This window comes from Vipera ursinii (assembly GCF_947247035.1).
Source record: "Vipera ursinii genome assembly, chromosome: 3".
Lineage (NCBI taxonomy): Eukaryota > Metazoa > Chordata > Lepidosauria > Squamata > Viperidae > Vipera > Vipera ursinii.
Window position 1 is genome coordinate 173,494,019 of NC_139516.1, and position 18,369 is coordinate 173,512,387.

General features: G+C 39.9%; 2 protein-coding genes across 5 annotated transcripts in view; one reads left to right on the forward strand and one right to left on the reverse strand.

The window, feature by feature from the left end:
- LOC310638721 (transcription elongation factor A protein 1) overlaps window positions 1-10,728 on the reverse strand; it is a 48,319-nt gene extending 37,591 nt beyond the window's left edge. For 2 of the 4 annotated variants that reach the window (XM_083360002.1, XM_083359999.1), the window contains exons 1-3: window positions 9,081-9,287; window positions 3,064-3,095; window positions 1,863-1,928 (exon numbers count right to left, since the gene is read on the reverse strand). In XM_083360002.1, coding sequence (XP_083216128.1) covers window positions 1,863-1,928; window positions 3,064-3,095; window positions 9,081-9,149 — 167 coding nt within the window. In that variant the 5' untranslated portion in view covers window positions 9,150-9,287. Of the gene's footprint in view, window positions 1-1,862; window positions 1,929-3,063; window positions 3,096-8,889; window positions 9,288-10,700 lie in introns of those variants that run through there. The other 2 variants (XM_083360001.1, XM_083360000.1) reach the window with 2 other exon arrangements.
- Window position 10,729: 1 nt separating this feature from the next.
- MRPL15 (mitochondrial ribosomal protein L15) lies at window positions 10,730-17,314 on the forward strand. Its single transcript, XM_083360013.1, has 5 exons — window positions 10,730-11,080; window positions 12,433-12,581; window positions 15,241-15,406; window positions 16,407-16,530; window positions 16,865-17,314. The coding sequence occupies exons 1-5, from the start codon at window positions 10,964-10,966 to the stop codon at window positions 17,200-17,202; spliced, it is 894 nt and encodes a 297-aa protein (XP_083216139.1). The 5' UTR covers window positions 10,730-10,963; the 3' UTR covers window positions 17,203-17,314.
- The last annotated feature ends 1,055 nt before the right edge of the window (window positions 17,315-18,369 follow it).

Here is an 18,369-nt window from a genome sequence, read left to right on the forward strand (position 1 = left end):
TATAAGGAGGTTGAAATTATGGTAAAATAAAATCTCTGACACCCTGTATTGCTCTTCTTGCAATCTTTCATATTTGCCTATGATGCTGTTATCTTTTTTATAATCCAGTCAATCAAGTGTCAAGAATTCTTGAAGTTACTGAGCCATGCATGCATTGCCAATTATGTGGCATCTTCCTTAGCTGTACACAAGCCAGCCCCGACAGGTTTTTGTAACCATTTGTTCTTTCAAACAATTACGAATTTTAGATGGTGGTTCTGGGGAATTTGCTTTTCTGCAATTTCTTGCCCTTCACATAATGTGGAATGGGACAATTTGCTGTGGAATAACTCACCATGACCAACTTATGGCATGACAACTCAATGCAAGATATATATAATTATTACTAATAATATTATTAATAATATTTAAGAGGAACAGGTCTAGAGTACAGTTTATCTCACATTAAGTTGTCCTGCGGGAGTTGTCCCAAAGCAAGTTCACTGCGGTGAGCTGTCCCACAGAGGGTTGGCCATGGTGAGCTATCCTGGTGACCTGATGGTAAAAGATGGCCACAAGTTGTCCTAGACCCCACATAATGTGTGATTACTTGGTATACAGGAATTTACAAGAACTATCTATCTATCTACCTACCTACCTATCATTCTATTCTCATCAGTGTAGAGAGGATTAGTTTTTTTGCTTGTCCCAACTCATTTGCTAAGAATTAGCAATAGTACTTGGACATATACAGGTAGTTCTCGACTTACAATAGACCATTCAAAGTTACGACGATACTGAAAAAGTGACTTATGGTTATTTTTCTCACGACGGTTGCAGCATCCCCATGGCCATGTGATCAAAATTGAGACACTTGGTAACTGATTCATATTTATGACAGTTGCAGCATCCCAGGATCATTTGATAACCTTTTGCAATTTATTACAAGCAAAGTCACTGGGGAAGCCAGATTCACTTAACAATCACGTTATTAACTGAACAACTGCAGTGATTCACTTTACTGTGGCAAGAAAGGTCATAAAATGGGGCAAAATTTACTTAAAATAAATGTTTCACTCAGCAACAGAAATTTTGGGCTCAATTGTGGTAATAAGTCGAGGACTACCTGTACTACTCCATAGTGCTTTATAACACTCTCTGAGCGGTCTACAACATCAACATATTGCCCTCAACAATCTGGGTTCTCATTTTACCAACGTAGGAAGGATGGAAGGCTGAATCAACCTTGAGCCAATCAGAATCAAATTCCTGGTGTGTGGGCAGAGTTAGCTGCAATACTGCATTCTGCACAGCTCTTAGTTAAATAGGCTGGAGCTTCTTCAAAACTGAGGAATAGGAATAATCAAGCAGATCCAGGGAAAAAGAAACCATGGACTTTTGAAGCCAGCGTCCTAAAGTGGAAGGGCTGCTTCGGGGGGGGGGGGGAGGATTCTTTCTGAAAAAGGCTGGGAACTTTTCTTCCACATCTGAAGACTCAAAAGGTTAGCACTCAGATGGGAGGAAAATACCATGGTGGGCTGATGAAAGGAATTTGGGGGGTCCAAACTTAGTTTTCCTAGCCCAGGGCAGGAACTTTCTTCTGTACACAGAGGGAAGCTGCCTGTCCTCTCTTGGCAGGGAGCTCTTTCCCTGTCCTTTTAATGTTTTGCAGTCACTTAGTGACTGCACCTGGGAGAATTAGGGTAATAGTCGTTGAGAGAGGCAATCACTGTCCTGACTTGCAACCATAATGGGCAGGCTCCGTTATGGTCATAAGTTAAGGACTATCTGTAATTTCTTTCCCATAAATAGGTCACAGAATTCTGTCAGATTTACTCTTGAGAACTTTAACGAAACAGCAAGCGGAAAATAGTAATACTTACGCATGCGGACAAATATACTTTACGTGTGGACTCCTAATACCAGCAAATGCTTCTGCCCAGCCATGCCTATAAGAATATAGAAAACAAATTCCCATTAAAGATATTCTCAGCTGTTGCTATATATTGTCTGCTCTTTAAAGAGCCACAGAGTGCCCCAGTTTTCTTCCACCTTTGCTTTAAACAGGTAGTGCTACCAATTGGGACTTCTCTGTCACAGCATCTACGTTGTGATATGATGCCCACCCAGCTATCTGTATCTCTTCCACCTAATGATGTTCCAAGGAACTTTAAAAATATGGCTGTTCTCTTAGAGTTTGGGGTTATAAAATATTGTCAGCATTCCATGGTATTTGGGTGTTATAAATTTTTAAAAATATGTTTTTCTTTTTAAAACTGTAAGCTGCCCAGAATCATTCTAAATTTGGGCAGATCCTAAATGTAAAAAATTCAAGATGTAACATTATGTTATTTAGGTATATGAATGGAGCTATGAAACTAAACATACTGAAATTATCCAGAGAAAGGGAATCTCAAAATACTGGGATTTTATCTGCAATACTCAATTTGTAATACTACAAAATCTAGTATATAAATAATTCCATGGATGAAACTGTGCATTCAAAATGACTATTTCAGGGGTTATGAGATTAGAACAAAACATTTAATGTTCCATAATTTCTGACTTTGGAACTAAAAAAAATTTATCCAGCATTCTCTGGTGTAGTCTGACATCTTGCATTTGGATTGGCTTTTTTCTCAGGCTTATTAGGACTTATTTCTGAATGTATGCATATGAAACTGAACGGCCAAGATCTTATAAAAGATTTATTTTTAAATAAAACTTCTACAAGCAAGTTCTACTCTTGTTTTGACTTAATCATGGCAATTTAAAGTCAAATAATAATCTGCACATGCTGAATTTTATCAAAATAACTGAAAAGGACTATTCATATAATTCAAATTCTTTCATTAACTGAATCTTTAAGAAGCATGTACTAATATCTTCCAATACCCAGTTCTCCAATTAATACTGTTACCATGAAGTCAGTTTCAACTCTTACTGACCACACAGGCATCTATCAAATGAAATGTAAACACTAACTTCAGCATAGCATAACACTACATTTTCTTTGGAAATAGCAAAGAATAAAAGGTAGTTTTAAAGGTAAAGATTGTTTATTTAAAATGCCATTTTACTTACCCAGTATCTCCTAATCCATGGAGAAATATGACCTAGGATTGAATAGTATATGAATAGCGTTACTACATGCTGGAAAGTTAGCTCTTCCAAAAACGTTCTGTTCTTATATCCCATAAATCTAACTGCAATAGACACTACTAAAGATAAAGTGTGCCTGCTTAAATATAACAAATATATCAAAAGGGCATAATTTTGATAGTATCAGCAAGTGCACTCATTTGACATACTACTTATAACTGCTGGTTTGTGTGGATAGAAAGAGAAAGAGAGAAATGTATAAGATTTTCAATGATTGAAAATTTGTAATTTGTATTACATATCTTTGGCATTTAGTTAACCTAGCAATTTAATCCATTTCATACTGACAACTGTGCTTAGCATTATTAATCTATTCAATATTCTTAATTTAGGTTTTGAACTTTTTTTCTTTTTAATCCACTATAATCTATTAATGATAGATCTTGTTCTGTCTTAAGTAGAAAATAAGTAATTATTATTTATTCTTTATTCTATGGATGAACATAAAATCTTCAAGAGTTATTGGCAGAAATAAACAATCTTTTTTGGATGCATTTGAAAATCTCACAAGTCTGGACTCAATGATGACTATCCAGCAATTACTGTAGTTGTTTTCGTGCAAAAGTATTTAAGATTTACTTCATGAGGCAGTAAATACATTTCAATATTCATAGCTATTTGTCAAATGTATATACAGGTGAAACTCGAAAAATTAGAATATCATGCAAAAGTTCATTTATTTCAGTAATGCAACTTAAAAGGGGAAACTAATATATGAGATAGACTCATTACATGCAAAGCAAGATAGTTCAAGCCGTGCTTTGTCATAATTGTGATGATTATGGCATACAGCTCATGAAAACCCCAAATCCACAATCTCAGAAAATTAGAATATTGTGAAAAGGTGCAATATTCTAGGCTCAAAGTGTCCCACTCTAATCAGCTAATTAAGCCATAACACCTGCAAAGGGTTCCTGAGCCTTTAAATGGTCTCTCAGTCTGGTTCAGTAGGAATCACAATCATGGGGAAGACTGCTGACCTGACAGCAGAAAACCATCATTGACACCCTCCATAAGGAGGGAAAGCCTCAAAAGGAAATTGCAAAAGAAGTTGGATGTTCCCAAAGTGCTGTATCAAAGCACATTAATAGAAAGTTATGTGGAAGGGAAAAGTGTGGAAGAAAAAGGTGCACAAGCAACAGGGATGACCGCAGCCTGGAGAGGATTGTCAGGAAAAGGCCATTCAAAAGTGTTGGGGACTTTCACAAGGAGTGGACTGAGGCTGGAGTCAGTGCATCAAGAGCCACCACACACAGACGGATCCTGGACATGGGCTTCAAATGTCATATTCCTCTTGCCAAGCTGCTCCTGAACAACAAACAATGTCAGAAGCGTCTTACTTGGGCTAAAGAAAAAAAGACCTGGTCTGTTGCTCAGTGGTCCAAAGTCCTCTTTTCTGATGAGAGCAACTTTTGCATCTCATTTGGAAACCAAGGACCCAGAGTCTGGAGGAAGAATGGAGAGGCACACACTGCAAGATGCTTGAAGTCCAGTGTGAAGTTTCCAGAGTCTGTGTTGATTTGGGGAGCCATGTCATCTGCTGGTGTTGGTCCACTGTGCTTCATTAAGTCCAGGGTCAACGCAGCCATCTACCAGGAGATTTTGGAGCACTTCATGCTTCCTTCCGCAGACGAGCTTTATGGGGATGCTGACTTCATTTTCCAGCAGGACTTGGCACCTGCCCACACTGCCAAAAGCACCAAAACCTGGTTCAATGACCATGGGATTACTGTGCTTGATTGGCCAGCAAACTCGCCTGACCTGAACCCCATAGAGAATCTATGGGGCATTGCCCAGAGAAAGATGAGAGACATGAGACCGAACAATGCAGAAGAGGTGAAGGCCGCTATTGAAGCATCGTGGTCTTCCATAACACCTCAGCAGTGCCACAGGCTGATAGCTTCCATGCCACGCCCCATTGAGGCAGTAATTGCTGCAAAAGGGGCCCAAACCAAGTACTGAGTACATATGCATGCTTATACTTTTCAGAGGTCCGATATTGTTCTATGTATACTCCTTGTTTTATTGATTGCATGTAATATTCTAATTTTCTGAGATTGTGGATTTGGGGTTTTCATGAGCTGTACGCCATAATCACCACAATTATGACAAATCACAGCTTGAACTATCTTGCTTTGCATGTAATGAGTCTATCTCATATATTAGTTTCCCCTTTTAAGTTGCATTACTGAAATAAATGAACTTTTGCACATATTCTAATTTTTCGAGTTTCACCTGTAGATAGCCATCTCCATACAAGATTCTGGGCCGCAATAGAAACAATGGAAAAAAAAAGTATAAAAATACCAAACCAATCCAACAAATAAAATACAAACAACAAAAAACCATATAAAATGATAAAACTAATGCATAGCAAGGTAATCATCTCCATCTCAGTCAATATAGCCACCACACTGGCTCTGTCATACAGGTATTCCTTGACAGCTGACCATTTATTCAGCAAAAGTTTGAAGTTACAGCAGTACTGAATGACAGGAATTACAACTGGTTGTTATGGCTCTTAGTGTCCCGATGGTCACCTGATAAAAATTTGAACCTTGGTGGTCAGTATTCACTTACAATCACAAGTGAGCTTCAATTGACCCCCCCCTTATCCCCCCCATGCCTTTCTGGCCCCTACACTCTGCAGCCCATCACCCTAATTGACCTTCAATATCTTCTTGCTCCCATTGCTGATTAAGCATGCCCGGTCTGGTCTTTCATGAATCAGTTCCTGGCTATACAAGACTTTCTTCCCCAAGTTGTACATGGCTGTTTTCTCACAAGATCTGGGGAAGATGGCCTTGTGTGGCCAGCAGCTGCTTCATGAAGGATCAGACTACGCATACCTCAGCAGCAGCAGGAACAAAAAGGAACAGCTGGGGCAGTGGAGTACAGGGAAGTGATGATGACAGTGGCTGGGCTGGGGCAGCTTTGGCTTTGCATCACACTGCTCGGCTGGCCTCAGCTTGCAAAAGGTTTCACACTGTTAAGGGTTTCTTGCTGTGCTGCAGCTTAGGGGCTACTTGCTCTGCACTAAGAAGCCCAAGATACAGTATGGAAAACAGCAACAGTGCTATGTGGTTCTAGGGCTCCTTGCTGTCTTGCAAGGCAGTGATAAATAGGGGAATTGAAAAGTAGGTGGCCCCTTACCCCAAGGCTTGGGATTGGGAGGGACCAAGCCTGAAACAGCCTGGATTGGGTGGATACTTGCTTAACAAACAACCTGCAATTTTCAGTTAATAATGGCAACAAGGGGATGGAATTGCTGTCCTTAGTGTGGTCATGTGACATGCTTTATGACATCACTTAGCAATGGAAATTCTGGTTCCTATATGCCAAGGACTACATGTAGTTCTGGGCACACCAGGCCTGTTGATAAAATCATGTTTTAAGGTCTTGTGACAAGCCAGTATGGTTGAGGGTCAATCTGATCTTCAGGGAAATGATGTTCCATATAGAGTGAGAATATGACAGAAAAGGCTAGTCTAGCAAACAGACAAGGACCATGCCCTTCCTGCTGGACCTGATGGAATGGGGAGATAGGATTAGAGAGACTTGGTTCCTCAAATAACCTGGTCCCATTCTTAATCAGTGCTCTTTCAAAACCACCAAACCTAGCTACCCTAGCCCCAAGTGCTGGGCATAAAATCCATAGCTTATAATTTAGCTATATGCTATTTCTCCTTCTGCTGATCCTGAATCTCCCCATGTTTAGTTGCAGTACATATCTTTGAGTTCTAACAAGGTAAGATAGGGAAAACAGAGAGTTCAAGAGTAAACGAGTTCTGAATAGAAATATGCAAAAAATATTTTATGATATAGTAATATATTTTATAACATAAATATAAGCAAATTTCAGAAGATTCTGTGGAAACTTTCTAAACTAGAGCTCACAGAAATAACTCATCTTGATTCCCACCTTCGCCTCTGTCACCAATATCTCAACACAACCTATTCCACCAACCTGTCCACCCACAATATTTCCAACACTTTCTCTTGCTTCCCTTACCTGACATCCTTCAGCTACCAATGTTCAACTCCTACCGCACAGCGTATCAGTGTGCTTACCCCATGTTCCCAGAACCTTCTCTTCTACCCCTCTCCTGCCTCTCAACCACTACCAATATCCTTGATTTTTCCCACTCTTCCTTAAAACACATACTTACAACACCTATATTTCAGCCCATAGGGACAAGAAAACAACCCTTTTGTTCCATACTCCAACCAAACATATGTTTTGATTTAAGCACAGATTGCAATGAGTTATTTGAATCATGAAAACTGTTCATACGTTTTTTATTAATGATGAAAGAAGGCAGATTGAGTATAAAATAGTGATCAGTTCAAAAGAAGTTCACTGAGGTGATTTAGTCATATAAAAAGAATTACAAAAAATTATGGGTTGAAAGGAACTGGAAGACTAAGAAACGTTCAGTTAGATGGAATTGATGAGGTCTTCAAAACTCAGAATTGGTCCACAGTGGTGATGTTAAAGATAGGAATGAAAAGTTACCGGTACTCATAAGAAAACAGAAACCCAGAAGTATGTGGGTATGATTTTTATCCTTTTTCTTAAAATATTCTGAGTGGGTTGACATCTTCACACCCATGAGAACTCAAAGATCACTTTTCAGATCACTGGCAGATCAGATTCCACTAACAGAGATGAAGTTCAGACTTTTTTCTGTCAATGTATATCATTTACACCTCTTTACACTGAACATAATAGCTATACTGAAACTGGATCGCTTCATAATTCCCTTTTGATTTTACAATCTTGAATAGTTTAGTATCATCAATAAATGTAACCATCAAGTGCTCATTTAAAATTAAACTTTGGGTATCCAAGGATATCAAATTATCTACCCTTTGTCTAAAATCATAATGATCCAATAGTATTGCTAACAGAAAACAGCTGAGAAATATTGTGTGCAACAGAATCCATTAAGGTTTTTTCACAACTTAGCACTTCAAATCATTTTTATCAATTACGTGCACAATGCCTTTAGTGCTACTTCTTTAGGATACTCTTGAATGGTAGCTGACATTAACACAATTCTTGCTAATTCACACTTCAGTTATTTTGATACAAGAATTCACACCAAGCCACTTTGGAAAGACACAATTAAAAATGGTGAAAAAGTGGTTTTCAGCTAAAAATATAAATGCGTTGTCTTCCCTATACGGTATCTTTTCAATAATTTCATGTACTATACCTGACATTTTCAATTTTTTGCTTTTTTAAAAATACTATCTCCCCGTAAAGAACTTACAGTAGGATATCGTAAAACATGTTTTTTTCCACATAATTTGAAGCTTCTTCATAAAGTATTAAAAGTTGGAAGCAGGTGGTCATCAAAGCAGCTGTCCTAATTAAATTTCTAAGCACGTTTGATGACCCAGGAAATGAAGCACAGTGGGCATCGTTTAATTTTGAAAATGTATATATATATATCAGATTATTACTCTTGCGTTCCTGCTGTTGGGCCAAAACCCCTCCAGATCGCAGCGAACGGTCAAGACCAGGGGTCTTCAAACTTGGCCCTTTTATGACTTGTGGACTTCAACTCCCAGAATTCCTCAGCCAGCAAAGCTGGCTGAGGAATTCTGGGAGTTGAAGTCCACAAGTCATAAAAGGGCCAAGTTTGAAGACCCCTGGTCAAGACCATCAGAAAAGCTCAGGCTTTCTGGCAATATTATTCCCAGGAAATAGGAGGGCGCCGCAGGCCTCCAGCGCCAACTCGCCTGTTCGGTCAGCAAACCTCTGCACGGCTGAGTCTATGAGCGTTACTCAAAAGCAAGGCCCGCTGCAGGAAGCCTTGCTGAACCGGAACCGACCCTTTCCTCGTTTCCCTCTTTGCCCGGCCAGCTTCTATCCCGTCGCGCCCTCTTGCTCCCGGAGATAAGAACCGCCTGGAGATCCGTTACTCACTCACCGCGGCGGTAGCCTTCTTGGCGGCCGGGACAATGGCTGGGAGCGGAGCAGACATGGTGTTGCCGCACATACACTGCCTCTCGCGTCGGCCAGTCAGACGTTGACGGGGCGGGCGGGAGGTGGGGAAACGGGCGGGACAGGAACCCGATTGGAACTAGAGAGAGACGAAGGATACTCAGCAGGCCCGCCTCCCTTCCCAGTAATGCAGGGGTCTTCAAACTTGGCCCTTTTATGACGTGTGGACTTCAACTCCCAGAATTCCTCAGCCAGCTTTGCTGGCTGAGGAATTCTGGGAGTTGAAGTCCACACGTCATAAAAGGGCCAAGTTTGAAGACCCCTGCAGTAATGGGTTGGGAGGGGGGAGCGCGCGGGGTTCCCGATCCCTGCTGCTCAGTTGAGAGCAAAAGCAGCCGTTGAAACGGCGGCGGGAAGGAAAAAGGAACGCTCGAGCGCGGCCTTGGCTCGTGTCGCGCTCCCGCGCGTGCGCACTTGCTACGAATTCAGACTTTCAAACTCCCTGCGGACCCCGTTGAGACCGGCCGATGGCAAGGGATTCTGGGAGCTTCCAGTTCAGGTCACGTGGCTTTCTCTGGAGCTTTGTTGGACTCCGCTAGCGGAAGCCGCGAAGTGTTTTTTTGCAAACGAGTATTTTAATTTTACAGGAAACATTAAGCGGGTTTCCTTTTTTGCTTTTGATACCTTGCTTTCTTTTAGCTGATTCAAAGATTGGCAACATGTGATTTTCCAACGATCTTCCAAATCATTCCTCACCATAGAATTACTATTCCTTTTGATAGTCAGACTTCATCAAGAAGGGGTGTGTGTGTGGGGGGGTGTTATATATTATCCATCTTTAAAAAGCATGGTTTATTTTTATTTTTTAAAGTACAAGGAGACAATCAAAATTTCTCTTCCTCCTGTTTTTGCCACAACTCGGTGAAGTGAGTTGAGCTGAGATTTAGAAATGGCTTCTTCGTGTTAATCTGCCCATTAAATATCTTTCGGGGAGGAAAAAAAAATTGGAGCGATTAACTCTGTAAGGAAATGCGACAGCTGTCTAAAAGAGAAATGAAGAATGTCAATATTATTGCAGCTGTGTGGCATTAGGCAGCAGCCTGTCCTGCCGAGTAGAACAAAAACAATATTTTAGCCTCAGAGATTTTGCACGTATTATAAAAATGTTGCGCATTAATTTTTAATATTTATATTGGAAATCTAGGTTTCTTTTAAACCCACATATAAGCATATGTGTAGGTGTAGTCAGTCAGCGTGCACCAATTCTGACATGTAATCTTCGTTCTAATACGTAAGCTGGTTAAACTAAGAGCTTTAAGTGATGGTTGAAAATCAAAAGCTTTTGAAAACTCAGCACCGTATTTTAATTGACATCCTTTGCCGAAACAGATCTCCAATACAACTCAATAAAAAGTGCATATTAATCAAAAAACAAGCTATGGAATCAACATGCATTCAGATGCACAAGTATTTTAAGAGCGTGAATAATTTTCACACAGCCCCTTGGCACCTTCGCTACCCCAGTCAGTACGTTCTAGTTTTATCAAAATCAGACTAAAGGGATCCCACGGGGGGGGGAAAAAAAAAGAAAATTTCCGTTTCCTACCCTACAAAATTAGCCAGCGCGTAACGCTGCGATTTCCCGACAACTGTTGTCTTTGCTATAGCTTTCACGCGCAATGACTGCAACACCCGAAACTGCGGTAAAAAGCAAACTCTTCAGCAAACCGTGAGGAGGACTCCTCCTCTTTCGTTCCTCTATGTCTCCCTACGCGCCTGCGCGAGAGGCCGCGGACGAGCTTTTTTTCCCTTTTCACGCAGCGCGACGGTTCTCCTTGCTGCCGCCCTTGATTTAATTGCGGGAAGGCGATGGCGGCTTCGCGGGCAGCTGGCGGGGGGAACAGGACGAAAGCCTTGGAGTTGTTGCGGAGCCTGCCTAGGGTCAGCCTCGCCAACTTACGGCCTAACCCTGATGCCCGGCGAAGGGTGAGTTGAATGCTTCCTGTGCTTCTCTCGCTCTCCTCTGGGCTGCTGCTGCTGCTGCTGCTGCTGCTGCTGCTGCTGCTGCTGCTGCTGCTGCTGCTGCTGCTGCTGCTGCTGCTGCTGCTGCAAATGTAGGCCGCTTTTACCTTGTTTTCGGGGGAAACGAAAGAAAGCTAGACGTCCCTTGCCGCAGGATTTTCCCTTCCCTTCTCGCCCTCCGCTTAGCCCTTTCTGTAGTTTTTGCTACAGTAGTTTTTACACCTTCTCCGCATTCACTCACCCTATATCGCAGGGCTCTTCAAACTTGGCCCTTTTATGACTTGTGGACTTCAGCTCCCAGAATTCCTCAGCCAGCATGCCTGGCTGAGGAATTCTGGGAGTTGAAGTCCACAAGTCATAAAAGGGCCAAGTTTGAAGACCCCTGCTATATCGGGTAGGCAAACTCGGCTCTTTTATGACTCATGGACTTCAACTCCCAGAATTCCTGAGTCAGCATAGCTGACTCAGGAATTCTGGGAGTTGAAGTCCATGAGTCATAAAAGAGCCGAGGTTGCCTACCCCTGCCCTATATTAATGTCCTTTATAATAAGGCGGCTTTTCTTTCACTTGAATGTTTTCTCTAATCCATTAAAAATATGCTGATTTGTTACATTGCCAAGCAATGTAGAATATATATATATAAAGTCAGTGCTTTTTTTGTAAAAGAAAAAGGTGCCGGAACTCACACACGTCATACAACCAACCCCTCCTTGCTACAAGGTTCCATCCAAAAAAAGGTGCTGGAACTCCGTTCTGAGCATTTTATGACAAAAAGAAGCCCTGTATAAAGTTGTTTCAGTATCCAAACTGGTAGGGGAATGAGATATTTTACAATGTTTTTGTGCATTCCTAGTGGAATATATAAGGGAGGTGGTGGCTCAGTGGGTTAGGAGGCTGAGCTTGTCGATCAGATGGTCGGCAGTTTGGCGGGTCGAATCCCGAGTGAGCGCCTGTTACTCGTCCCAGCTTCTGCCAACCTAGCAGTTCGAAAGCACGTAAAAATGCAAGTAGAAAAATAGGGACTACTACGGTGGGAAGCTAACAGCGTTCCGTGCGCCTTTGGCGTCTAGTCATGCTGGCCACATGACCACGGAGACGTCCTCGGACAAGCGCTGGCTCTTCGGCTTTGAAACGGAGATGAGCACCGGCTCCTAGAGTTGGAAACGACTAGCACGCATGAGCGGGGGAACCTTTACCTAGTGGAATAGAGTTGTAAGGAATGGGATAGCCTAATGAAGACAAAAGAATAAAAGAGGAGGCTGGAATTGAATTAAATTTGAATATGAAACTCATGTAAACATATTGCTATTTTTAAGATAAAACAACAAGGTCGTGGAAGATATAATCCTCCAAAGAGAACTGGCGGGCAAGCGAAATCTGGGTCACTCCCTCGATTAGGCTTTGAAGGTGGCCAAACACCTTTTTATCTGGTTATTCCAAAATATGGCTACAATGAAGGACACCAGTAAGTTTATTCCATTATTATTCTATGTACAAAAATGTGAAATAACATCTGCTGGTTCTTTAGCTGGTGTTCGCTTTCAAGTACATTGAATTGTCCTGTAGGAGGAGTAGTTCTGTGAATCCAGGGTGGCCTTATGTAATTGACAGGTGGAAATGTTGTCAATGTACATATTTTCTAAATGGCATCCAATAATGATAATTTATTATTATCTTAGGCATAAAAGCTGGCTAGGTGACTTTGGACCAATCATTGTCTCTCAGCCCAACCCACTAAGAGAGTTATTATGGGAAAGTAGGGGGTAGAGGTATTAGGTATGTTTGCTGCCTTGAATTATATCTTATCAATCTATGTATTTATTTATATAACAGATAAGATTAAATGTTTATCATAATCAACTTTTCTTTATTATTTTAAGACATGAAATTAGTCTAGTCTTTTCCACTACAATTGGAATCCTTCCTCAGATCTCATTACAAATGATTTCTGAAATCTGATAGTTGATTTCCACAATGAAAAACATAAATGTACCTTATGAGTATTTTAATGTATGTTCATCTAAATTGTAGTGATTGGCTTAACATTTTGAATAGTGTCTCTATAACCACGAATGAGAGAATTGTCCTATAATTGTAATTACAATTGTAATCATCCTGTAATTCTCATAATTTCATAGCTAATAATACAGGAGATAGAGTTAAAGGAGTTTGAAGTTAGTAAAAATCGGCTGTTGTGTGGTTTGACTTGTCGGATCTTAAGACTCTTTTAGTGTGTGGTTGTTGTGACTGTCTTGTTTTGCACAGTTGTTTGGTGTGTTTGAATGAAAGTAAGTGTTGTGGTTGTCAGTTGTGAGTGATTTTGTGGGATGTTTCATCTGGCTTGTTATTTTTTGTTTTATTGTGCACGGTGGGACAGATTTCAGTTTTGATCGTGGTCTCAACATTCTATTGTTATTTGGGTGTTGTGTGTGTTTGTTTTGTTGTGTGTGGTTATTTAGAGAAGTTGCAAGATTTGTGTCTTGGGTGTTGTGGTCAGAAGTGGTGTTGTCTTTACACAATAGAGCCGATTTTACAGCAACCAGGGAAAGAAACACGAAGGAGAGCGAATTGCTTACACCAGACATGTCAAATACAAGGCCTGGGGGCCAGATCCAGCCCGGGAAGTGGTTTCATGTGGCCCGCGAAGCCATCCTGGAAACAGTGAGGGAACGGCCCCCACTGCCTTGGCCCTGGCCCAGAGACCCTCCTCCTGCCAGAGACCCTCAGATCTGTCCCATTCCTGCCCAGGCCCCCATAGGCACCCTGGATGCGAAAGATAAAGAGCTGGCCATGCCCCCCCAGTAGGCCATACGCACTTTAGCCACACCCACCCAGTAGGCCACGCCCACCCAGGCCACACCCACCTGGCCCCCTGAGGGCAACCGCAATGCTAATGCGGCCCTCAATGAAATTGAGTTTGATACCCCTGGCTTACACACTCCACGAGGACATCTGCTACCTTCCACAGCAGAATCAAGCCTGCGACGACCACACGCGAGGGAACGAGACGACCTCCTTGACTCTACTTCGAACGAAGAGCCTGTCAGCCAGTGCATGACTGCACGCGGCGCGACAAGACTTACGCGCCTAACAGCTGATACGTGCCAAGCAGCTGCTAGGCGCGACTTTTAAAAATCAACCAGAGACCGGCCTTTTCCAGCAAAGCCGGAACCACTGTGATTATAAACGAGTGAGCTTGTCACAAACAGGCCACACCCACATTCCACAATTTGAACGTTATAACTGAGCCCTTGCTCTGATGATGTCAACAGCTTGTTGATAAAAGCTCAGCAATAAAGAAGAATTTTCTCTCATATCCCGGAGTTCATCATTTTTATTTTTACTAACTTCAGATGTCTACACCCGGGATTCCAGTTTTTAAATTTATTAAATATAGTTAAAGGAGTGTGTGTATATTCACAAGAGTTGCAATTAAGGATGATCACATATCATTATTGTTCATACATAATGTATGTTTTTAAAGGTGTCTTACCTATCTGTACTCACTAGTACTATCAGGTCTTCAATGAATAATTAGGCCATAAATTTCATTCCAACATTATAAGAAGGACATCTACAACTTTTTTCTTTGTCTAGCTGTAAATTTCCATTTAACAATTATATTGTTCAAAAGATATGGACATCTGAAAATATTGAGTATTCAATATTTACTTCAAATTAATATAAATAATTTTACTAGAACATGATAATTTCAGGTCATCAGAAAAACACATTTTAATTGCATTATTCAGATGTTATAACTGATATTAACTGATATTATGCTTGCTTTCCTTTATCTTCATATTTGCAGTTTATAGCTAGGCTGTTAAAGGGAATTGTTTAAAAGAAGATTTTGTAAGAGAAATGTGTACCTTTTTATTTCTGAATTGTTAATTGGCATGGGATCTGTCAGTGCACAATATTAAGCTGGTCTTTGTTTTGCAAAACACGGTTCCCACATAAAGATACATAGTCTTGAGTGAATCTGTAGGATTGCAGAAGAATATTTCATCTTTCATTGAGAGTTGATGTCCAAGAACAATGTGTTGATGTATTATACTATCAATATTCTTAAATTCCTTGGATTTACTTTCTGAATGTTGTATTTTCTTTTCATTTCACAGTCTCAGACGCCAATATCCACCCATCAGTCTCAAAAAGCTGCAATATCTTATTGACTTAGGCAGAATTGATCCCATGCAACCAATAGATCTTACCCAGCTGATAAATGCCAGAGGTGTAACATTACAGCCATTCAAAAGACATTATGGTGTCCATCTTGTGGAGGAGGCAAGTCTATAGCGTGTTTTTTAAAATAATTTAATTTTGAAAGTATACATTCGCCCTCCTCCTGGGAACAATTTGTCCCATATTAACAAATACATAATTTTAAACAATGCTAAAAGAAATGTTGGAAGTGTGGTAAAACCTGGCTGCAGTAATGTACTTATTGAACAATTTTGATAATCTCAAACCATTGAATTTTTGTTTTTTAATGATAAATGAAGTATTTTGTTTAGGAGCTTTATGCATCTGAATAGTTTTTAAAAAGTTATTTAATAACATTTTAGAAACATATGCCTCCATAAAATGGCATATAATCAGTCAGAAAGATAAGAAATTTTTAAAATGACCATATCCTTAAACTGTTGGGACTACAATTTCAGTCTAAAGGCTACATTTGTCAGAGCTCTGTTACTGTTAGGAAATACCTGTGTAATTTATAGGAATTATATGGATAGGAGACCAGGAAGGCAGAAAATGAAATACAATCATCCCCAAAGAATGATCTGAGAATGAATAATCAAAAGACAGTTAAGATTTCTCTTCTTGTGAGATGCCACTGTACAAGCGTGAGAATATGACAAAGTACAGGTAGTCCTCACTTGACAATCACTCGTTCAGTGACTGAACTTAAAATGGCACTAAATGAGTGATATTTAAAATCTGTCCTTGAAGTTCCAGTTGTTGTAGTAACCCTGTGGTCGCGTGATTGCTTGACAGCCAGGCTTGATTTCCCACCATTTTCTTTTTTTATCATAGTATGACTGAATGAATGCTCCAGCTGGCTTGTTTTCAAACTTAACCTGGTCCCAGTTATAATCTAGACCACTATAACTGGTACCAGGTTCAGTTTCCTGGCTGTCTTCAAAGACAGGATAGTATGAAATAAACTCCAGTAATCCTGAAATAACAGGATTGATAACTTGTATTTTAGAATGGGCAGATGGATGAAGGATGTTTTAAAGTGATGCTATGTAATCTAACTTCAGTTTCTGTAAACTTACAGGGTGCTGATACTTTTGCAGCAAAAATAAACATTGAAGTACAGTGGGTATCTGAACTAGCCATAGCTGCTGTTGAAAAAAATGGTGGTGTAATTACTACAGCTTTTTATGATCCAAGGAGTTTGGGTAAGAATTTTCAATACATCTTCTTGTCCTTTGATCTTGCCAAATATTGTTTAAATACATCAATCTGTCATTGTTTAAAAATAAAAGCTTTACAAAAATAAATAAAATTATCTGTGAGACTTTTCACCAGATTTAATCTAAATGTTAGTTTTCTAGTCTTTGCCCTACAGATATTATTAGGGTAGAAAAATATGGTTGGGTTTATTTTAACAATACAATATACAAAATGGAAGCAAATGTATTTTTTATTTTGTGTTAATACAATTATTCCAGAAGTTGGATTGTTGAATGTGAAAATAATATTTTATCTCTCTATTCCATGTTTTACACATAGAGGTTCTTTGCAAACCAGTGCCATTTTTTCAGAGAGGCAAACCTATTCCAAGGCGAATGCTTCCTCCTGAAGATCTTGTCCGTTACTATACAGATCCTGCAAACCGAGGCTACTTGGCTGATCCTTCAAAAATTGCTGAAGCAAGGATGGAACTTTCTAAAAAATATGGTTATATCTTACCAGATATTACCAAAGATGAACTCTTCAAAATGTTGAGTACCCAGAAGGACCCTAGGCAGATTTTCTTTGGACTTGCTCCTGGTTGGATAATAAATATGTCAGAAAAGAAGATTTTGAAACCGACAGATGAGAGGTTGCTAAAATATTACAGCTCCTGAATATTGAAATTGGATATACCAGTTAGTGTTTATATATAATATATAGTATTGTTTTCTTTAAAAATGAATCAGTTGTAATAATACTAAAATAAAATATGAACATTTTTCTGCATTAGAGTTTATTTTCCTTATGTCAGATGCAAATTTTAGTATGATTAATCCTCAGTGTACAGACTTATTCTATCCCATACTTTTAAATCACTTATTGCAGATTTCTGGGTCTTTTTCCTGCATTGCTTTCTTCTAGCAGTTCAGTAAATATGCTTTTCAAACCCTTTTAGCTTAGAGATCCAGATGAGTGGCAAAGCTTATGTAATAGTTACACTGATTTCTTGTTGTTCGTTCTATGTAGTTTTATACCTCAGCTGCTGGAGGTGTATGTTCTTTTTTATAGTTATGTCTTTTGGTGGATTTTTTTACTGTTAGCTTTCCAGAGCCAATTTGAGATAGATGGATATATACATTGAATAACAATGAATAAATATACGATCAGATAATGTCATCTTTAAGTACTGCAATTATTTAATATATGGTATAATTTTAAAAGATAATTATAATTATACAAAGATATTCTATGTAAATATATGACTATTAGAGATTAAAACATAGTGGAGTATTAGGTATTGGCATTCAGTCAAGTTATGGATCCCTGCTTTTTTGTTCATTTCATATGTTTAGATGAGTAATGTCAAATGGCATCATTGGCTAGTGAAGAGTCTGATGTATAGATTTTATCACTTCCATTCCACATTGAACATGTTTATTTAACTTTAGCTAAAAATAAAAAACAGTAACTAGAGCATAGTTAATATATTTCTTTTTATATTGTCCTGTATTCTGATTTTAGATTAAGAAGTTATACCTATTTTTGCAGGCATGATGGTTTAATTTGAGAGAGAACAAGGACAGGAAAATAGGAGTAGATTTCTCTCATTGGATAGCACAGACATGTCAAACACAAGGCCTGGGGGCCGGATCCGGCCCGTGGTTTCATGTGGCCCGCGAAGCCATCCTAGAAACAGTGAGGGAACGGCCCCCACTGCCTTGGCCCTGGCCCAGAGACCCTCCTCCTGCCAGAGACCCTCAGATCTGTCCCACTCCTGCCCAGGCCCCCATAGGCACCCTTGATGCAAACCGTGTAGAGCTGGCCACGCCCACCCAGTAAGC